General features: G+C 38.8%; 1 protein-coding gene across 8 annotated transcripts in view; it reads right to left on the bottom strand.

The window, feature by feature from the left end:
* The window catches only part of TNRC6B (trinucleotide repeat containing adaptor 6B), a 139,005-nt gene that overhangs the window by 20,449 nt on the left and 94,596 nt on the right, over positions 1-23,960 (bottom strand). For all 8 annotated transcript variants that reach the window (XM_063395963.1, XM_063395964.1, XM_063395969.1 and 5 more), the window contains 11 exons: positions 20,347-20,525; positions 19,068-19,142; positions 17,694-17,739; positions 12,317-12,465; positions 8,640-8,765; positions 7,448-7,579; positions 6,834-6,929; positions 6,437-6,617; positions 5,924-6,058; positions 5,571-5,747; positions 221-367 (listed from right to left, as the gene is read on the bottom strand). In XM_063395963.1, the coding sequence (XP_063252033.1) occupies positions 221-367; positions 5,571-5,747; positions 5,924-6,058; positions 6,437-6,617; positions 6,834-6,929; positions 7,448-7,579; positions 8,640-8,765; positions 12,317-12,465; positions 17,694-17,739; positions 19,068-19,142; positions 20,347-20,525 (1,443 nt within the window). The remainder of the gene's footprint in view (positions 1-220; positions 368-5,570; positions 5,748-5,923; positions 6,059-6,436; positions 6,618-6,833; positions 6,930-7,447; positions 7,580-8,639; positions 8,766-12,316; positions 12,466-17,693; positions 17,740-19,067; positions 19,143-20,346; positions 20,526-23,960) is intronic.

The following is a 23,960-nucleotide window of genomic DNA, read 5'->3' as shown; positions in this document are numbered from 1 at the left end:
GACCAAGTTCACAGAGTTTCTCTAACACCCTTAAACCTCAAGAAAGACATGACCATACCAATGCCAAACTTTCAGGTGCTCCCAGGCACAGTGCAAAGGTATGCAGCTCCCCTCTCAGGCAAATGCAACAGACTGTTCACTGCCTACTACCGCAACATCACAACGATCCCGAGTATCAGAGTGACTTTGAAAATCACAGATCAGATGTTCACTGTTTTACCTGTGGTATTGTCCCGCAGAAGTTGGTGGTCAGTATCCACAATGGGAGATGTGGCTGTCCCCCCCAGTACACTTCCAGGGGTCACATAGGGGTCAGATTCAGGGTCAATGTTCTGTATACCTTTCCATGGCACTCCTGGTTGGAACTCTGTGACAGGAGGGAAAAAGGAATTAGATGCAATCAGGGAAATGTTATTTACTAGAAGTAATTGCTGAAGGTATTTCAGTGGGGTAAACAATTGTCTTCTACACTGCTCCTCAGGAGCAAAAAGACTACATGTTAAAATCGCAATCCATTTCACAGTTCCTACCACAGCACTAGCTCAGGTGTCATATGACTCCATGAACACACTTGAAGTACACATACTTTGTGTGTGTGCACAAGCCTTTCTCAATGAAAGGCTACCTACCCTACCATAGGAGTTTGGAAACACAGTTGACACATCAGTGTATGTACACACATACACTTTATACATTACCTATCAATACTGAGGTGAGATGCCTTGTGGTAAAAGTAATGTATATACTCATTGACATTCTTCATGCTTCACAATGAGATAGGATATATTTATCATGCTTTAATTTCAACTATAGCTCTAGGCATGCCAGAATTTTAAGACAAGAGGATGAATTATATTAAATATGAACACACAAAGACTCCAGTCACTTTAAGAAAGATCAGTAACTTGGTTCCTTCAATGAATAAAGTGCTGTGGTCAGTTCTGGAAGCAGTGGTGCAAAAGTAAGACTGACAAACACAAAAACAAGTAAAAGAGCTTCACACACTATGTGACAATTTGTGGAAGTCTGAGAAGAGTGCAAAGGCAGCAGATTCATCCCTTGCAGATACAAGTCCAGGATACAGAATTCCCAACCCAAATTTCTGAAATAATTAATAATAGAATATTTGAGTGTAATTTAAAAAAACATTATTAAAAGCGGGATCCAAGATGCACTCTCTTGAATGAAGCAATGTAGGATGAATCTGGCATGGAAGGGTTCATTTCAGTCACCTTTGTAACTAAGAAGTATGGTCAAGACTATGATTTTCACAGACAAAGACAGAAGAAAATAGGATACTACTGGTTCAAACTATTGCCACAGCAAGGGCAATATTAGACTGTGGTAACATATAGGAGAATCTGAGAGATGACAAAAGAAATGCCCCACTGGGTCAGAACTATGGTCCATTAAGTCCAATATTTTGCCAACAGCAGTAGGACAAATATCATTAAGGGACAGAACACAAACCTGACCACTATCTGTGGACTACTGGCCTCCAATTCTCCCAGTATCCACAGCTATCCTAACTTAGATGGCAGAAATACCCACCATCTGCTAGCACCAGCTTGTGAAAGTGTTTTTCCATCATTTTATCCAATCACTGTCTCAAGAAGCTGTGAAAGCAACAACCCAAAAGTTCACCACTCCTGACAGAAAAAAAGCTTCCTTCTATTTAAGATTTATATCCTCTTACTTCCAGCATTTACACCATGGTTCTAGCATTGCAGGAGTCACAGAATTACAATTCTGCACTTGTCTTGTTCACTGCTTTCATGATCTTATAAACATCAGTTACATTTCCCAATCTTTAGTAACTCAACAAAATAATCCAGGTATCAATACTTTAACACTATGAGCAATAAGCACGGCATCATGGAAGGATTCTGCTCAGCTACTACTAAAAATACTGCCATCCCCTGACAAGCAGGACCTCCCTTTTGTTAAGGAAGAAGCAATACAGCTCTTGGGTCTACTCAAAATATCTTCTCTGTTCTGAGACAAAGAATCCATGAACACAGTTTAGAACCTGGAAATTAGAACTTGTTTGGAGAAAAAAAAAAAAAAGTCCAAGTCTACTATCTACAAAGATTCAAAGAAATAGCAAGACTGTAAATTAAGTGCACAGAAAGCTCTAATCAAAAGGTTAATGAAAACAAGGCTCCAAGAATCAGGGGTATTATTGTTTATGAAGACATTCACTCATCAATGTAACCCACATCTGGAAAAGCATTTCCTTGAACTAAAGCACACTGACAAATTTCCAAACTCTCCTTTGGGGCTGATAGTTATTATTATGCACATTCACCAACTCTTTGTCTACAGACAGGCTCTTTTATTTCTAGGCAGTAAAAAAGACATGAAATGCATTTCTCCACTGATATCTGCAAGTCTTTTCAAAAAGTTCAAATACTAGATTATTGTGAAAACCATGACAGACACATCTAGGCCAGTTTGCTTGAAGTATGACTGATCTTGAATTGGAAAATTATAGTCTAAGTATTACCGTAGTATGCAATTCTGTGCAATATAACCAAATTACACAATTGTCACAATGCTGCAAAACTTGCTCTCACCTCCAGCTGTGATATCAGTTTGATTGGGTGTTGGGGGTTGATTTTTTCTTACAAAATTTTTTCCCGTAAGTTGCCAGGAAACCAACTACTGAGTACTTATGGGTGCTTGAGGGAAACAAGGAAGCGTCCAAAAGACAGTGTATCACCGGTCTACACCTTTGGTCTCTGTGAGTTTTTTCTCAAGAGGGGAAAAGCTACTGCAAGGTTTGGAGGCAGGTAAAGGATGGGGGGGGGGGCGGTGGGGGCAGCTACACAATCTCTTGCTCTCGTTGCTTGCTGTGGGAGAAGTTCACTGTCACCACCAAGTCCAGTCCTGGGAAATCTACCACCTTCTGCCTGTGTGCCCAGGAATTCTGTGCTTGCCTCCTGCCCTGCTGGAGCTGGGCTGGGCCAACCCTGTCCTGTCGTCGCTGCTGCTTCTTCGGCACTGATTTGAGGCTTTTTTTTTCTACCCAGTACCCCCGCACTGTGTTGCCCTGCCAGGACATGCCTGCCATTCCAGCTACCACTGGATGGAGCTTCTGATATATCTCATCCACCAGCCCATGATTTTCCACCATTCCTGCTTGGTGCTCTCAAAATCCTGCAGGGGCACCGAGGTCAGACCACCCCGAGCTCTGTGAAGCAAAGCCCCTTGAAGTTCCTGATTCTGTTTTGTTGTTAATGCTGTAGTTTTGTTTGTTTGCCTTGTTATACGTACTAGTAAAGAACTGTTATTCCTATCCCCGTATCTCTGCCTGAGAGCCCATTTAATTTTCAAAATTATAATGATTTGGAAGGAGGGTGTTTGAATTCTCCATTCCAAGGGAGGCCCTGCCCTCCCTAGCAGATACCTGTCTTTCAAACTAAGACACTGGGCACCACTTCATTTATCTTTGTGCTCAACTATATTGGTCTCTTGAACAGTAGTATTTCTGCAGCAGATTGCATTTAAGATGAAAATGTGAAAGGTGTAGTCAGGGTGAATGCTGAGTGACCACTGTTTTAATTCAAAGGAAAAATGCACCAATTTCAAGAGGTTTTCTCTTGTAAACTCATTTTTGTTAACAATTCTTTTTCTAGCACTGGAAGAAGTATTCTATTTCCATGCCAGGAACTGACCATGGACCTCATCTACAAGCTTGCAGAGAAGGACCTAGAGTGTAAAGTCATTTTAGGTCTTAATTTTTCATCAGAGGTGTTGTGTTGATAAGGTAGATCTTGATTTCAGTTTTCCTTGTCAATCAAGTCTGTAAGTTAGACTATGAGATAGCTCAAGTGGTTGATGGTTACGGAACAGTAACTTGTCCCTGCAGCCTACAGGTCCTGTAAGAGTGGAACAGCAATATCTGGAAAAATGCCACCTGCCAAACCCCAGAATTTTGTTACACAAGGACTGCAATCATAGTCTTGGGTTACTCACACAAGAAATGAGGGATGGTACTGAGGATCTCAATGAAATTTTCTGTTCAGAATTTGTGAACTTCACTTATCCTCTCACACTGGTAAGGCAGTCAGCAACAAAAAATTTTACTTATCACTGACAATGGGACTACAGATACAACTAGGGAAGCTCTACTATATCAACAAGGGCTTGAAAGCGTAGCTATCCAGCTTCTCACTTCCATAACCGTTTTGGCACCAAGAACCTTGCCAAAGCCAGTGGCTGCTCAAAAACTTGGAAACATGGCAGAGCTGATCCTCATGTGTCTCTTGTAACATTCCAAGCAGTACTGTGTTTCTCAATACAATATAGGGGAATGGTGACTGAGGAAACAAGTTCAGCAACAATGAGTCTGTGAGTGAGGTCTGATAAAAGATTACATTTTGGGAATTTCTGGCATTATGACCAGCAACGCAAGTCCAAAAAGCTCCATATTTAACAACCAAGCTGACAGAAGTGTAACACAAATACATCTGTACAGAATGCAGCGAGCAGTGGGCTTCCATCACAAAAAACTGAGGGCTTCCATCATAAAAATCTTCAACTACATTTTCTAGGTTTTCGGAAGTTGTATCTGTCAATAGATTCCTAGGCTTTCTGATGCAAGGTCTGTGCTACTACTTTATCCAAGAGATGTACCTAGATTTTACTTATTTGTGCTTGAGGGGATACACAGCAGAGGGTTTGCAGTTAGCAACGTTTTACTGGAATGCAACTTGTCCTCTTGAGAAGAGAAAAATCACAGCACCCACTATTTGCTGAAAATCAGTGAATCATCTGTGCAACTTCAGGGACAGCACTCTGTTTAAATGAATGTTTTATATAGAAAATTATGTGTGTATTCCAATATATATGTACTTTTCCTAGAGAGTTTTCTATAAATAAAATAATTTCATAATTTTTTTAAAATTAAAAATTTTTAATTTTAATAAATTATAAAATTTATAAAAATAAATTTAAAATTTTCATAAAATTCTGCCAGTGAAACTAGAAAACTAGAAATGGGTCTCTCATGCCAAAAGTAAGGGACTTCTACCCAAGCCACAAGATTCCTGAGCATAACTGAAGAATTTCAACACTCTTCTACCTTTTATGTGATGTGAACAAAGGTGAACCACAACACTGTGGTGTTCCCACCATCACAAAAAAACCCCTGCTTCACATCTTTTTCTTTCTGATTCCACACTATCAATAATTTTTACACTGTGTCAGCCTAACACAGCACAAATAAGGAATCAGTACAGAAGAAGGAAGATGATGGTGTGTAGTCTATGAACATATGCTTTCATGAAAATTTCTGTAAATGTAAAGTCATGAAACCACCGAAGATATGAGTTACCTAACAAAGACCAAACACTACTCAGGCAATTCAGTGGTTAGTTCATATTTCGCCCAGCATTTTTTACTGGAAATTCAACATTTGTGTTCTACTTTAATGTGGAAGAAAATTCAAAACCAAGACAAGACAAACCATGCAAGTATTTTCTTTGCAATGGTTATTTAAGTATGATGAGGAAAGGTCCAGCACATCTATCCTAAATGAGGACACAAGCTCTGCCCTTATATAATACCTGGAGGCCAGCTGGCATTGCTGGATTTACTTCCGATCTTGCTTGTTGGTGGAGATTTGGCAGGTAACCAACTATCACCAGCAGGGCCTGCATGGCTGCTGAGTGGGTCACCCTGGATTATGTCAAACTGGTTGTAGGGTGATCCTCCACGAGCCTTTCCAGGGGGCACTATTGCACCTGCAGCATTAAAAACATATATTTACACTCAGGAAAGGTTGAGATCTTCAGGAGTATGATATATTAATACAAAAATATTTAAGATGTATATTGGTGAGGCAAGACAGTTTCATCTAAACTATTTCACTTCTGGCAAGATGATCGTACAAGCGCGTTCCCAAAATTCCCCTTCTCACCATTTTTGTGCATATTGGCATCTTGTGAAGCCACAGAGGGCAGCCCTTCCATCATAGTCCACTGCTTAAAGCGGGATTCTGTTCCAGCCTCTTTCCCTCCCACCATGCCATAATCCATGCCACTTGAGCCAAAGCCTGTGAAATAAACAAAACTCCATTGTCACATTCTGAGGTTTTTTAAAGCATCTTTAAATAGGGAGTCATTGAAATCATAAGAAAAGGGTGAGGAAAAAAAATCAACAACAGTAAAGGGTATGTTCAAGGGGCATCTTTCAAATAAGTGTGTTACATCAGTATGCCGCAATATGTTTTCTTCTTAGGTTTGTCTTCTTTCCATGTAATGAAACATAATGCAATTTGATTCAAAGTTGACGCTCGTGATAACCTTCGTTCTAATGCTTATACATAAATTACTCATTTCTGGACCCAGACGTAAGTGACTAACACAATTACCGTATTAATAACAGGGAAGCTACAGGCAATGCACCAAACCTCCTTCCACAGAGCACTTACCACCTGAGCTGTATCCAGGTATCTGCCCTTTGCTCTGTAAATCTGAGAGACCCACATTCAAAGGATTGGGTACCATGCTGTCTAAATGTGGCTTAGGCCCAACAGGGTGGGATGGCGAATGCTTCATGCCAGGCTGCCTCTGCTGCTGCTGCTGCTGGAGGGCACTCACCATACGAGCAATCTGCAAAAGAAGAAACCGCTTCATCTATGCTATACTGTAACACAGATTCCAGTAAACATAAAGAAACAGTGAATTAGAAGAGATCCTGATGACCCTACTCTCCATAAAATGCAATGTGAAGAGGGCAGATGACATTACTGAAGCCAGCACCATCTCTACTGCAGACTGCATTTCCCCAGCACACTTCATATGATTGACAAAAACAGTGCCACACACCTGTTGCTCCTGCTGTTGTCGCACAGCTTGAGATAACTTTCTCTGGCTCTGTAACAGCTGTTGCTGCTGCTGCTGCTGAAGGAGGAGCTGACAAGCCTACAAAATATGTGGGGGTGGGAAGAGTGAAAATACAGAGCTCATCAAGTGAAATGTAATTGCCAGGAGCTAGTCACTAGCAAACGCTTTGCTCAGCACTTAGGTAAATGGTTTCTCATTCCACTCAAATAAAACTACAGTTAATACATTAGAAGAATACCACATCCTTCACTTAAATGTTAAATGTTTCTAATTTAACATTGTGTAGCAGAATTACTCGTACCTGCTTTATTACCACCACTATGATACAAGTCTGAAGAAAACTTTATTAAAAGTCAACAAACAACTGCTTTCTGTACAAAAACATGGCTTAGAGCCATTACTAACCGTTATCCACAATAATTATATGGGCCTATTTGGTTTATCTTCTGCAGGACTTTACTACCTGATATAGCAAAGAGGGAATACTTGCACAAAATAACATCAGTAGAACAAAACAGAATTAGAATAAGCATAAAAAGAAAACTCAGCTGACAATTGGCAAACAGCCTTGTTTCACGAGATTACTAGCAACTTACTAATTGAAACTGGGGAATCTGTGGAAGCTGGCTCAGCATGGCAATCTGTTGTGGAGAAAGCTGGGGGCCCATATTGAAAAGACCAGGATTCAAGCCACTGTTGGGAAACTGTTTGAGCATGGAGGCTGAAACCTGCATGGAAACCAGTTACATATTCTGAACGCACTGCTACATGGAAAAGATGATGAAGTACAAGCATTTCTATAAAGGAACAAGTAGGACTATGACATTAATCTTCAATGGTGTTCTGGGAAAGACAATACAGATTTATTAACACACCACATTTAAACATGCACAATCTATAACCAGGGCAGAGTGAATACCTCACTTGATTGACAGTATATAATATTACATGTGCAGATGCAGACATATACACAAAGGTTCCTCCCCCAACCAATCAGGTGCTAGAGACTGCACTAAATTTAAATGCTGACATATATGCAGCTAACCAGTAATCACAGTACTGCATTATCACATTAAAAACGTACTGCTTGACAAGAAAAAAGAAAGGCATTCAGGCAGTCACTGGAGCAAAGAAATAGTGCCTCACAGAAGGAGTTAATCTCTGAAAATTGAATAAGATACAGTAAAAGACAGGAGTAGGTGGAGAAGAATCCCCCCCCTCCTTCTCCCTGGATTATTGGAGAGTTACACAAGTACAATTCAAGAGAATCTCAAGAACTGTTCACCAAGTCCAAAGGAAAAGGTAAACTTGTTCATTTGGAGACCCTGAGGTCTTAAGATTAAGCTTGCAATGTAAATGTAACACACAGCCCCTTCATCAAACCTCTGTTTTGGGGGGGACAGGAAGCACAGGACAAGACTACTTAAAAAAATTAAGCAACCTATCACACTTCAGAAACACTTTAAGCTTTCACGTTTGTTTGTTCCTTTCAAAATACTTTGCAAAAGCCTATATAAGACATAGGATTCCCAAATCCACTTTTGATGTTTAAAACTACTGGTAGTGAGCATTTACCATCAACTGCCTTGGAACAAGATAGAATGCTAATGGCTTCTGCACTGAGTTTTAAGTACTTTCACTATGAATTTTAATGGTTTTATCTTATTTAATTTTTCCATTTCTTAACATCAAGTAGAGACTAAGACAGGCGTATAAGTAAGCTCAATGATGTGCTCTGAAGGCTGTAGCTCTACTTTTACAAGTAATCAGTTGCTATAAATTCCTTACCTGGGGAGAAAGGAATTGGGGAGGCACTTGCGCCCGGATATTGGGGGAAGGATTTAGTGGCTGCACTGGTGTGTGCATGCCCCTCGATTGTGCTGTGCTGTTTCCAAACAAACCATGATTGCCACCCTATAAAATTAAAGCAGTAGTGAGAAGATGAATCTTGCAGGATAATGGACTTCTATGCTAGTAACTACATATCAGTAACAAGGAGCCAAGTTACTGACTTAAACAGAGTTCCCTTAGAATTACAGACATTTGGCTAAAATCAGTAATATTCTACCTGGGTTAAAACACCTGTACTACATTTTTCAGATGCAGGCTGTTTCTCCTCTAAAACTGAAGGGTCATGCTTGTCTACTTACTCCAAAACATGGCAAATCTGATGTTTTAATATTTTGCACTTTACGTATTGGGAAATGGAAACTTGGGAGTACAAACAACAAATGAAAAACTCCATTCCATTAGCTTAAAAGTATGGCAAGACTGTCAACAAGAATTCTGGTCCCTCATTTAACAGAAGGCAGGTAGTTTTCCTGAGTAGGTTGCTCAGATATCACTCACAAGGTTATTATTTCCTCTGCAGGCCTTCCATTAACTGAAATTTGAATTCTAAAATAGTATTAAAAATTTTCCTTCTGCCATGAAAACGTCAACATTCTGGATCTGGGCATTTTCCTTCCCCTTTTCTCCCACTAAATTTGAAGAAAAATTTCAAGTGAGAAAAAGAACTGTATTTTTTTTTCCTTTCAGTGATTTATTTTCTAACAGAAGAATACCTGTGTTAGAAAACTTTTTAATGAGAAGTATTTATTGATTTATAAGGAACTTCTATAATAAACCCTAATGCATGAAAAAACCAAAGAGAATTTGTGATTATGTTTCATGAGTTCAGCCTCTTGAGTAGACTTTTGGTACCATTTTTCAAAAAAAGCGACAAGAAATGTTATCAACAATCTCCCACAATAAGACAGCTACACCCTCTTGCTTCTAAAAGCTGAAGCTCATACTCAAAGCATCCATATGTGCCGTGAATTTGTCTTTTTAGTTTCAAGACTCTCAGAATTTCCCATCTCCTGCTGTCTATCAGGATGTCTGTGACCCTTTAGATAGCTGGAATTCTAAAGAGTATTTTCCACTCCTCAGCCATCACTCCCCCTTCTGCCTGTCCATGCTAGCACTGCCACACCTAACAAAAGTCCATCATTCTTCCAAACTAAGATTGTGCAGGCCTTCACTAAAACCTTTCTTTCCCTTATATACCAGGATTTCATAAACCCTATCATAATACTCCTACCATTAATACTGTACATCCTCTGCTATCCTTTTGCTCAAACACAAGTCTCTCCTCCTGCTTCTACACTGGCAGCACTATGGATTGCCTCATTCACCTGCAACCCCCTCCACTTAAAGTATCTTCTCCTTCAGAAGCAACTCCTAAGCATGCAGGAAGACAAACATAAAACCCAAAAGACAAGAAGTGTTATTCTGGAAAGACCCAGCCGGAGTAAACTACACATTAAAGTTTTTGAGAGGCTTTGAAGCTGCAATTACACTTTCAGCCCTCTCTATAACTCTGTAGAGTTCTGCACACTCAGATCAACAACATGCCTGCAAATTTTGGACTTAATCTGATGTTCAACACTGTGCCACATAGAAACAGAAGGACAACACAAAGAAACATCATCATGTTAGGCATATGACTGCATAAGCTAGACCAGCTGCAATAATTAGGTAGTATTCTTTCATTTCCTAGTATTCATAAAATATTCTCTTCAGAATAATGCAAAACATAATAGCCAGAAATTCTTCCAAACTACACTTAATCACTTAACTCCTTCCCCACCATTTTCCTGTACACAAAAACATTGCTACTTCAAGAATTTTTAAAGGCTACTAAATCAATCCTTACTTTGAACTTTGAGGAAGGGAGAAGGGAACAGGCACAATGCTAAATCACTGCAATTTTTTACAAGCACGTTTCTACATACAAGGTCTTTGAGTATAGTCTGAAAAAATTCAATGTTGGGTTTGATGAGGCAAATGAACAGCCTCTAACTGGGTATTAAGCTAACAATTAGAAGAAAAGATACCACTAACGTAACAACTTCTGAAAAGCACATCTACCTGCTGTTGCACTGAGATTTAGGAAGAGGCCAACAAAACCAGACAGAGTATGTTCTCATGCTAGGAACCAAAGTGGACTGATTCTCAATGGCCTGAGACAGCTGAAATTTCCATTAACAATTTTAATCTATTCAGCAGAAAAACAAATGCAAGCAACCAACTAACCAGGATTAAGCCCAGGTTGCAGCCTTATAACAATGCATCTTATAAGGTGGCCTGCTTACTTGTCTAGCAGCGAAGTTTTGGGGACTGAGCCCTGAGCCGATTGCCCCAAGGCCGACGTTGGATAGTGTGGAACCAGAGGGAGATAGCTTGTAGCTGGGAGAAGGGGAGAAGGGAGAGCAGGGAGCCTCATCCCCAAGGCACCCATCTTGATTGGAGAAAGGCAAAGTCAGCTGAAGCAGCAGTTAGCCAACAGCAGGAGTTGGTTAGTGAAGCAACAGAACGCAATAGGAGAGAAAGAGGGACGGTGAGTGACTAGGAAGAAGCAAAGTTAATTTGTAATAGCAGTTACAAGGACAAAACTTCTGATTAAAATGATCACTTGGCAATTAAGATTTTGTTCCAAGGAGATAAGTTTTCTTTTTAAAAATACATCTTGAACTCTCATGAAATTAGTTTCTGATAGTGGCTATTACTACTACAGAAGCAAACAAATCTTGAATGAATTTCCAGTGTTAGCACACACCTACCAGCATAATTTGTTAAGAAACACATTAGTTTTGTTCATGGTATTTATTAATTATGCCACCAGAGGGAGTTGACAAAACTGCTTTTTGGCTTGTTAGATCAAAATGGAGGAGTTAAAAAATTCCTAGACAGTTAACATGCCTTCAGAATTTTTAAACCAAATATGTTTGCCATTTTACATGGGATAAACTGTATCTAAAAAACCCAGAACAGCTCTAGAGCATTCTGAATCTACTGGACATTCTCCAATTCATAATCTGAAGCAATTAATATTTGATAATAACACTGAAAGCTTCTGTTAAAAATAGGCAAGAATATGAAAGAAACACTACCAGAACATACAACAGATGTCACAGAGAAATGGATGTCATACAGAAGCTTACAGTACATGGACATACAGCATAAGGGGTTGTGGAATTTAGAAAGGGTGTTTCCAATAAATGCCAGACATGCAAGAAGAAAAAAATCTGGAAGACTGTGATTACTTATATTTACTTAGAACTCAACAATTTTTTTTTACAGTAGATGATCATACTTAGTAAGCCAAAAGAAACATCATGATGAAACCTATAATGAATTTCATTGCTACCAGTAGTTTACCCTTCCAAGAAAAAACAAAAGGAATTTCTGTCTACATCAAAAACAGTCTACTCTAGAATAAAAAGCCTCTCTCTCCACAATTTAGTTTTCTATGCACACACGACACCTGTTTTATTCCTTCTACCAATAAAACTACTCCACACCTTCTAGTACTGAGCTCATTCAGCTTTATTGACTTTTTAGCAGCTCCGAAGAAGTAAGGTAAAAACTGGGACCATGAACACAGAGGTTAATATTAAATTATCTAAAAATATTTCTCTTACCTTCTCAAAGTAAGGCCCACTATCTGTGGTTCCCATGTCTTTGGAATTAGGTGGACGGAATCCCGATCGATCTTTTCTCATCATGTCATTAAAATCCCCGAGATTCATGGCTCGTTTATCTACCTCAAACTTCTTATCTGGGAGACCACCTGTAAAAAAAAAATAAAGTAGTTAGTGCAAATAATCTCTACCATATTTCATGACAACAGGTTCACAGCCAAAGAAATAACCTTTAAGATCAAGGTATAAATTACATTTGTCTTATAATTTAGCATAGCTACAGTTGGTATTAAAAATGTTGAAAAATTAATACAGGAAGTTTCATTTACACTGAACATGCCAATTTACTTTATAGAGTTTAGTGTGAAGTATTTCTCACAATTTATGTACAGATATAAACATATACATTTCAACTAATTACATTAATGCCTAGTTCTCTATGTCTCCCAAAACCTGTACTGTTATTTTTTGGGATTCAGTATGTAGAAAGACCACTATTTAAGTTCTCCATGTATTCTACTTAGCCTAAGGTGGGTTTGACATTGAGAAACTCTTTGAGATCATTTGAGAAATTTGGTCACGTGCACATAATTTTGTCAAAATTCTCCAAGAGTCACGTGAACTTAACTCTTGAACACAAGACAACAACCGGTATATTGTAACTTCAGACAGACAACTGATCTCCCTTAGCCTGTACACAATAACAGAACCAGTAGCACAGACACATCTCAAGCACCCCCCTAAAGTCTCTTGCCACTGTTTAGTCAGTAACTTGGTGGAGTATGAGATGTCAGTAACAGATGACCAAACTGAAACATACACGGTGAACAAGACACGGACTTTCTCTAAAAGTTTATCAACAGCAGAAGAGCTGACGGGAAGAAGTTTTCTAGCTTACTCACTGAACTGTTGCCAAGGAACAATTTTTCTGGTCATATGTGGCACCTTTAAGCTACCAGATGCATATTGCTATGTTGAAGTAGATAGAAAACATCTTCATTTTAAAATACGGATGTGATGGAAATGAGATTTACTGGTATTTTACATTTTAAAGAATACTGTTTACTTAGTAGCACAGATGGTCTTTCCAAGAACCGTTTTAAAAACATGTCAGCACAATTAACAAGAAAATCTGTGACTTTTCCAAAGGAAATTGGTAATAGACAACCTACCCTACCACTGACAAAACACTAAACCTTTATCAGAGCAGACAGCTAATCACTTCAATGTCTTCAAGATAGCGTTTCTTGAAAAAGCTTCTCAAATCCAGCATCTCTTCTTAATGTCCAATCCCGATCTCTTAACATTCACAGCTACGCTACTGCCAAGAAGCTACGAAACTGACCACTAATTGCATGGGTTTTTCTTACAGCTTTCAAAGCTGATACAGCTTTATCCTCTCAGATGCCCTCAACATCATTTATCACAAAACAGTTGACAAATCACATACATAGCTTGTGACTGGAGTCATACTGACCTGGATGAGCTTGTGGTTCTCTGATCCCTTTCTAACATAACTGGCTCTGCAAAAGCAGTCACAAAGTGACACGCACAGCTCAATGCTGTCAATACCTACATCAAACCACTGCACACAGTGCCAGCAACGTGCTCACGTTGCTTTAACACACAAGGCTCACGTGCCTCAACTCCACACAGGAAGCCCTGGCTATTAGTTGCTTGAAAAGAAACTGAAAACAAGGCATAGTTGCATCGCTGTCTGAAATAAAACTGTGTCAATGCCAACACAAGATGACTAAGCCACAGAAATACTCTTCTGGTCTCTTCAGTTATCCTGATGACCCAATCAACTCCCCAAACATTATGGTGTGATGCCTTATAAAATACACAGAGTGTTAAAAGAGCACCTCTGAAGACTTGAAGCACAGATTTGCACGTCACTCAGTGCTGAGGCAGTTGGTTAAACTTCCGTATAAACAAGTCCTCACTGAGAGAGATGATTGCATTCCTTTACCTCATTCATAGAAAATTCCAATGCAATCTTGAAACATGTCATGTGAGTCTTGTCTTTTGAACTTGTCAGCTAAAGCTATAAATAATGCAGGTGGCTAAAGAATAGCTTTACCTTATGTAGTACAAGACAACTGCCAAAATGTGAAAAGTTTGAATTACCCTCTACAGTAGGCAAAAACACTTGTATAAATATGGATATGAATAAATATGAAGCCCTGAATTCTTTACATGCAGAAACACAGAACAGGTTAAAAGTTAAACCATCTTGATAAAAAAAGATCCTATCAGTTCTTGGATTTTTCCCACTATTAAGAGCTGCAAAAAACAAAATCAACAAGGACTTAAAAGACAACATTCACTCCCTAGTGTGGGAATAAAATTCTATTAAGTATATCTCCCCCACCACATGCATAAAACTTAAAGAAAAAGAAGGAAAAGAAATCTGAATTCCATGCAAAATTATATAATATGATCCTGCACTGGGAAGTAGGAGACACAAACTGCTGCTGAGCAAAGTTACCCAAAACATTTACCAAGAAGAGACTCAACATGGTGAAAATAGACACACCCAGTGAGGTAACCCAAATGGAAAAAACAATTTGAAACCTTTTCTTGACCACAAGACCATTTTAAAGACACTGATTTTATACCTTTACCATAAATTTACATCATCCAAGCCTACTGAGCAACCGTATGCACTTAGATATTGAGGTGTTTCATCTGAATGCTACATAAGTTACAGCTTTCTAACACATTTACAACAGCCAGCTGCACAAATTACATTTGAGTCAATAGAAATTTTAAATTAATTTCTCAGTATTTACAGGTGATTTGAGAATTCTCTGATCTGCAGAGGTTTTAACTAATACATTAAAAACATACAAAGATGACTGTGAAACAGGGGAAAAGAAACTACAAAATATTAAGTGGTTCTGACAAGCTACTTTACTATACCAAACTTCGTATCTCAGAACTTACAGAATAGGAGATATTTCAATAGAGAAAAAAGAAGTTATACCCTATTTTCAAAGTAGATAAGCTATCCATTAAAGAGATCTGACAGAAGAAGAAAAGTACACCTGCCTCAGAAATGTTAGCAATCCATATCTTTTCTGTCTTAGTCAGTAAATAAAAGTATTACGCTAGAACTTGAAATAAAGGGAACACACTCTTCAAACACAGAGACTGAGACCAGTGTTGTAAGAATTACTGAAAGTGCATGATGATCAGAGCCAAGGTGCTCCAAAAGCATACCAAAGCCGAAGTTTTCTTTGACATGTGGTCTCCAACCACAGATTTAAATCTGTGCATTTATCCATAAACTAGGAAAACATCATGCTGACAGTTATCTGTCAGAAAAACATGGTATGTTGTAAGCTTGACTGAAAAGCTTGAAGAATAAACCTACCTCATAAGTAAGACCAAATTTTAAAGTTTAGAAGTAGACTTGAGCTGAGCAAAACAGCTTATAGTTTCCACAAATGCCATAAGCAACAAGAGCAAAACTGCTAAATACAGAAGTAACAGAAAAGCTTATGAAGATCTGTTACATTCTCAGTCTTTGAAACAGAATACAAACCATAATAAATGGCTCTATCTAAGATCAAGGGATGCCACCATTAAAGGGCACACTAAACTTAAAGAAGTGCAACATATCAAGGTAAAAGATATGTCTTTTCTGTACCCTTTCACAGGATATTCTGAGCAGCAGTCACCTCCTCAGGAGCTCTGATGACCTTAGGGTCTGTCTGGGTTGAAAAATGTAACCAAAAATGTGTATTCTATTTTCATCTGTTGAAGTTAGTTGGGGGATATTGTTCTTTACCTCTTATAACTCTAGGGGTAGAAAGAGGGCAGATGCCATATATTAATGGGACAACTGATAACACCAGATAAGGCAGTGCCTTCTTATCTCTTCCTCCACCCATCCTCCGAGGAGGGACATCACCTGTGAATGGGCCATTTAAGGCCTCTCACATGACTGATAACATTACCGCATTCCATTATGAGATGCTCCACCCAGTGGGAGGAGCCAAAGCCTTTCCACTGAGATAAAACCAGCAATCCCAAACACCAAGGTAGCCTGTTTGCACTGGATTCCCAGAGGATGACTGGACCTTTTCTTGAGGATCATCTCTACTTCAACAGAGCCACAACTGTCACTCTGGGAGGACTTATCTCAGACTGCTTCCAACACCCTGACCAACAGGGTGTCAGGTTTGCATTCTGACTCTGTCAGTGGTCTTTTGTACTATTGCATTTGTCTCATTTTATTTTTATTTCATTTTTACCTTTCTTGTTGTTTGTTCTCTCTCTATTAAATTGTATTTCTGACTTGGAGTCTCACTGGTTTTGCTTTCAAACTAGTACAGGGTCTTTGAAAGTTCCAAAGGATCCTTAATTTGGAATGAAGAACTAAGAGAGCTTTAATCAACAGAACCCAGGCTACCAACCTCTTCTTTTGTATATGCTTAGAATTGCTTTTTACCAGCAGCATTTGACAGCAGGTGAGAACTGAACACCCATGAACATGACTGATCTTTACCCAGACTTTCTTTAGAGAAGCATTATAGAATCAGTGCCTGAATTCTAGAGAAGATGCATGAAGCCAAACTGGAGAGATCAAAAAATTGTTATCTTTCACAAAACTGTGTTGTACCATATAAACAAATGGTTTTATCATCTCCTATTGAGATCCTTAACTGCTTCAGAGGAAGACAGTAATTTTGGGGAAAAGGAACAACTGAATTCTCTATGAAGTGTGATAGAAATTTAGAAACACAATGCATTCTAAGCTGAGAGACACTGTCTGGATTGTATTAGAATACCAAATCCAGACCTGGTATTAGATGCAAGTAAGTCTTGCCTACCACAGCTCTACCTTTGGTACCACACAGCCCATGACGCTTAAGCTGTGGAGCAATTGTGGTGAAGCTGTTCAGAACATAAAATCTAGTTCTACTGAAAAGTAATTTGTAATAGCCTGAGGCCTGCAACTGAAGAAATCAATGATAGAAGAGAATTTTTCTCCCTTCACATCACCTCCAGGAAGCTGTAGTAAATGGGATATCCTGCTGGCATAAACAGCAAACAGTACTCCTCTACCAAATGTAAAAGATTTTCACTTACAACAGTAACAATGAATACAAACTTAAAAGATTAGAACAGTCTTAAAAGATGTCTCTGCCCCAAGTTATAGCTCTGCTCTGTGCAGGTATACATCCCAGTCTTGCACACTGGAGCCAAAGCTTTACAGACAAGACAGAGAATGCTTTTTCCTCTACCCTTACAGTATGAGGAGTGCTAAAACGAGGATCAAACCCTTCCAGAGTACAGCATGTCATCCTTATAAAAATACTGCACATGATCTCGCATTTCAAATGCACTGAAATTAAAATATACGCACCTATAGACAAGTCCATCTTACTGCCTGGAATGTCATCAGTTTGACTCTGGGGGAAAAAAAATAAACCACAATTCAGTTCTGACTTCTATTCAATGCTGAGAAATATTTCAGAAAGGTGTAATGCAGGAAGAACATGCTTGTGCTAACGAAAATTTTACTTTAAACTACAACTGAACACAGAGGTTTCTGATATCACCCTGGACACACCTTGCCTCAAACTCCTAATGCTGTGTGTGGCAAGTTTACCCATGTGAAACCAGACACACAAATGAAGCGATTGAAAACGATGGACAGAGTCGCTTCATAAATGAAGCTCTGGCCTCGTGTCCCACTGGATGAGTGACAAAACACTGAAAATAGTGGCCAAAATGATAGCTCATCCTCATGAACTGTCATGCCATCAAATCTTGAAATATGCTGCCATGAGATTCTTCAGTTGGCAGCCCGGGACAAGGTGTTCCCATAGCCTTCAAAAGCATTTACTGACTAGCAAATTGAATTAGAACTTGGGAGCCAAAAGATATTGCAAAGTAAAGCAAATCAGTGACAGCTTGTGCAGCCCTGGACTTCTCACACAAGCTCTGTATTGTTATCTTCTGCTAGCCACCACTACATAGTATTCCTGCTTCACAGGATGACAACTGGCACAATATTCTGCAAAATGTTTTACAAATTAGCTTGTCAGAATTTCCTAAAAAAATGATATATAATTTTTAAATGCTTCCCTACAGTTCTGTCTTTTTCTCAATGATGTGGTATTTATTTATTCACTTTACCAAACAATCTTTACTTATGGATCCATAATCAGCTCTTTTTGTTCTATAAAGACCCTGCTGTACTTCAAATGTAAATTCTGCCAAGAGAGACACAGAGCTGTAAATCTCCTTTTCTGATAGGTGACTGAGATTCAGAATGAACACCTTGGAATTATCACAGATATGTGACACTATAAGGCAGTAGTCCCTATCTTGAGGGCTCTAAACAGCATGTTATGAAAATAAAATTTAAAAAATACCAAAAATTAAAAAGCCCAAAATGAAGCAACAAAAAAAATCCCACACCAAAAAGCAACAATCCCCCTTGCCCCAAAGCCAAAGAAACAAAATAAGAAAACACACATCCCCCTCCCAAATCTATTATTTGCAAGGAAACTGCAACCTCAGAGCAGGAGCTATTATAAAGTAACTGTAGGAATCAAAGTAGATTTGGAGTTTTTCTGAGAAGCCATTCTGAGCCAGCTAGTACAGGTATCATAATCAACATCTCAGTATAGCAGATGCAGATAAATAACTGTGAAACACTCGATCTTTTGACTTATTTAAAGCTTATAGCTTTTTCACAAAGTTGGACTTCCTTTTAAAAAAAATTACTTACTAGCAAGCCCATATTTGAAAACTGTTTGGATAAAGGGTTCATCCAAGAATCACTATTTCCTCCTTTTAATGCACACTGAAAAAAAAAGAAACACAAAAACTTTTATGAAACTTCTTGATTCCTTAGAATCTTTTATCCTTGAGAGGTGCATGTTTAAAATGAAAATTCTGGTATCAAAGAAATTAATCTCTTGAAAAAATTACTTATAAGTATTTACATGTTTGGAAACATTTTCCAAATACTGTGTCTTGTACAATTGCTCACTGTTAGATATTCTAAACTGGTTGAATATTGTCATGTAGAATGTTTATCACACTTTCAGATTCATTCTGCAGTCTAGAAAGCTTTGTGAACATTATTTACTTTTTCCTCTGTAACAGTTTATTACATTCTTTAATCCAGTGCATACAGAGGCAGATTTCTTCCTTGCCTTTTGTTCCTTTAGCATGGTGCCTCTTGCACAGGCATTGTGCTGAGCAGGGTGTCTCTTTGGCCTTAGCGTAATTTACAAATCATTATAACCAATAATAGCCCAGTTCAACAGTGAAAAAATTCCTAGTTGTTTTGGTGGTTAAAAAAAAAAAAAAGCTTTAAGTGAGAAAAAGGTTCCTGAGAATAATTTCTGCAAAACAAGAATTGTAAAACTCCCTGTCATATCACAACAGTATCTCCACATCATAGGAAACTGCACTGCCTTTTGAGTCTGTCCTACCTACTTCATGAGAAGCAGACACAGCATAGTCCATCTAATATTAATATAGTAACAACTGTTATTGTACTAAAGAACTTCAATGCAAACAAACATTAGAAAGAAATTTATTCAGGACTACAGCCAAGCTCCTGCTCCTGGGGCCAAATGTCAACAACAACAAACACAAGTCAGACATAAATCCAACAGCTGTTAGAAATAAGAAGCTCATGTGCCAAAGTGACTGTGGAATCTGAATTTCAGCAGGCAATGCAAGAACAACCACAGCAGCCTAACAAAAAAATATGTCAGCAAGAGAAGAGAAATGGCCTTGGGATACTTATTTTCATTTACTAATGGCTGTGCAGCTTACAAATCAGGAGAATTTGAAATCTACTGGAAGATTTATTAGTCGTAACAGGTGCAATAATTAAAGCAAATCTGAAAACCTCCCATTTTTTATGCTAGTTTAAGAGGCACCCTTCTGTAACTCTGCAAAACCTTCTTACAAAACAACTACATAATACTCTAACATATCAGTCAGACTGCTTTCAGACAACACAGTAGTAATGAATCATTCAAGCACTTTACCTTCATTTGTGTTTTCTTTCCTCCTTGCCCCCAGCTTGTTGAGTTGTGGGAGGAACTGCTTCCCTGAGAGCCTGCTGTGTTCCAGACTCCTCCCTCCTCCTCCTCTTCCCAGCTGGAATGACGTGTTCCTGTCACTGGCCCATCACTCTCTCCCCAGCCATCTTGCATAGATTTAGAACCTTCAGAAAAATAATAATTAAAAAAAAGCTCAAAAGCTGTCTATAATACCATGTAGCTGGTGATGTGACACCGCAACATTAGCTGAGATAATCAGAATCCCAAAGGAACTTAAAAAAAAAAAAAAAAAAAAGTGTCCTCACTCAAACAGCTGTAAAACTTGTGCATGAATCCCAAAACACAAGAGTTTGTGGCCTATTTGCATGTCATGTTTTGCAACTATTTGAAAGAAATGTCAAACCTTTAAAGACATAATAGGGACGTCTTATATAGATATAGCTGCCTTTAAAAGACAATCTATTTATTTTTGAGTGCAAATGAAAATCTTCAAAGCACACTTAATATCCCCCTTGCCCTTCACTTTTCCACAAAATTACAGAAACAGCTTTCAGGAACAACAACTAGGTAAAATCTGAAGGCAAGAACCTGACACTACCCTCTGGTACAAATAATACCAAAAGTAGTTTAATGTAAAAAAACCCACCAACCAACCCCTCTACTACAAATTCTGTTTCTAACAATGTTACTAAAGAGACTAACAGAGCTGTTTCAGTACATCAGAAAGCTACAACCCCTTCACTGTATCAGTTCAGGCTTTTCCCTGCTGGCTTCTTTTTCTGCTGTTACTCTCTAGAATTATCACCCAACTTGGAATTCTAACCTTTACGGACAAGCCATCAGGAGTCCCAAGTCCTCATCTGGTCCACTATCCAACTGTTCTTCTGGCTGTATCTCTTCTTTCTGCATATTTATTCCCCTATTTGTCAATTTAGTATTTATCTACTTTAAAAAAGACTTCCACCATCATCATCATCATCTCCTTTGTAATAACTAATCTTTTAATTGTCTGGAGTTAGAGTGTGGAAATCAGGAATAAGGACATTAACATACATAGCAGAAAACCTGAATGTAAAAAAAATTCAGGAACTGCAATTAGTCTAACATTGGAATCCCTATCCTGATCATAATGAAAATAAGTACAGCCGCATTTTATGGTGGTCTAACAGAAACTTTAAAATGCATCATAAATAAACCCTCAAATACTTCACAGGAAACAGGTTTTTAAAATCTGTTCAATTGAGTACTAAAACTGAGGGCTGCTTATTGAAACATACTGGCCCAAGTGCAAAAAATCTAACTCTTGACCCCTTAACTGTGCTACTTACACAGAGAAGGCTACATTTAAGTATTATGATTACAGAGTCAAGAATGCAATCTGGAAATATACTGGATAGTCCCTGCAGCTTTAATTTATTTCCAGTGACAGTGCTTAAATATATACTATGATACTGATTTTAACTACGTGACTATAGATTTATTTTTCTGCACTGACAACTCCCTTGGATTCTTAAACATGAAAATGGACAGTGACATAAAGGTGACTTGTCTGTATGACACAGGCTTAATTTTTTGCATTTGTTGAATATGGAGGTACCAGCAGCTATAGAACACAAATGAAATTTTCAAAATTAAAAAAAAAAAAAAAAAAGAGAGAGAGAGAGATTTTACAGAAAATTGAATTTGTTCTCCACTTTCTGACAAAATATTCTTATCAATGCCAGCAGAACTACGTAAATCTAGTTTTTTCAACAGGTGGATACTGATCCATGCTTCCATTCTTGGCTCCAAACTGATTTTTTTTCCTTTTCCAATCATGGCTAGATGACTGTCACTAGATTTTGCTCTAGACCTGGGGATAGCTCACATATAAAACAGCACATATAGGTTGCAGTTCTTTGGTTATGGCACACATACAGACCAGTTATGGTAAGCAAGTGTCCATGTATAGCCTTAAAAGACTGTATTAAGCATTAACAAATCAATAGAATTTTCAACAGATCAATTTCAGAAGTTCTTATTTTGGCTATAGTTAGGTGTCTTATAGATAAAAGAATACATCCATCAAAAATCAGCTTAGTATCCTCAAAGTGCCAAGTCTGTGTGGCAGGAATGGGAAGCCTGTTATCCACAAAAGCCTGCCACAATAGTAACACTAAGGAAGCAAAGCTCTTCTTTTGTTTCAGAAATGGCCAAATTATTTAATTGGGGTGGGAGGAAGGGACAACGACCCAAAAGCAAGCTATCAACACAGCACTTAATTTCAAACAATTACATGTTGCAAAAGCAACTTCTGGGTTGGAAAGCGTTTTAGAGTGGGCATCATCAAGTCAAGTTCAGTTGTGTATCATCATGTGGTGGTTTTGACTAGGAAGTGAGTTTTCAGAAAGTTCCAGAAAAGAACCAATTAACAACAGATACATCTCCGTGGACCTACAGGGTTAAATATTGGGAGATCCTGAGTAACTTCCTTTTCCTTATGGTCTCGAAGGAGGTAAGAAGGCAGTTCCGGCTCTCTCCTTGCAGGGGGGGTGGGACGCCTGGCCTGCCCAGGCTTTTTACGGGAGACCCGAATGGCCCAGTGACTCCCGGGCTGGGGGACGGGACTAGAATATGCCCCCGGCCCAGCCCGGCTTTTTAGCAGCTGTAAAACACCCTGCCACTTCCGCCTACTGGGAGGGGAAGCCGGCCTGAGGCCTGGCCGTGGTCCTGAGCCATTCCCCCAGCAGGGGAGGGGGAGTCTGTGTCCTCTGATGGTAGCTCTGGGCTGGCACACCCCATGAAAACCCAGGGGTGGGCAAGAGACATTTTGTAAGCATATAATTCCTGACTGCTCAGCTGCTCGGAGCTCTGCTCAGCCTTGAAATGTGATACCACAACCCGCAGCCAAGAGAGAGAGGACCTAGGCAAGCTGAAGCTTTCAGAACTGCAACCCGTTCCCTGAGAGAGAGAGGAAGGAACACATAGAGAAAGAGCATGATAGAGTCAGTGAAAGAATTGATAAAGACTATTGGAAGAAGGGATTGAGGAAGTGGACATTTCTGACTGGACTTCTCTGGATGTAAACCATGGAAGGTGGACTAACATATCCCTTCAAATCATGGGAGCGATATGCATTTAGGGAGATGTTGTTCAGATCTGTGTGTGGATTTTGAACAAAGATGTGTGTGATGGATTAAGTGACACTGATCTTATGAGATGCTTGAACATAGATAGAGATAAGTCATTTGTGCTAGTGAAGAACTGAGAAGATATTTCTGTTCCCTGACAAGAAGAATCCTTTGTTCCTTTGAGTTGTGCATCTTTAAAAAGTGACACCCTAATATGCAAAAGTCTAGACCCATGACCCATAAGCAGCTTGGGAAACCGCTAATGGGAGGGGTTACAGAAACAGGTTTTTTTACTGGTAGGCTGTTTTTTTTGTGGCAGTTAAAACCCACAAAGGAATTGTTTTGTCAGTAGAATCCATCAAGAGAGACTCCTCTCCCAAGTGATGAAAGATTATGTTTAAATGATGAAACTGACTAAAAATCACTTTAAATTTTTAGTTTAAAAATTTAAACTAAAATTTAGTTTTGTCTCTCTGTGTTGGTTGTGGG

Source organism: Prinia subflava, chromosome 4, assembly GCF_021018805.1.
Source record: "Prinia subflava isolate CZ2003 ecotype Zambia chromosome 4, Cam_Psub_1.2, whole genome shotgun sequence".
Taxonomy (NCBI): Eukaryota; Metazoa; Chordata; class Aves; order Passeriformes; family Cisticolidae; genus Prinia; species Prinia subflava.
This window is presented reverse-complemented; position numbering and strand designations above follow the sequence as displayed.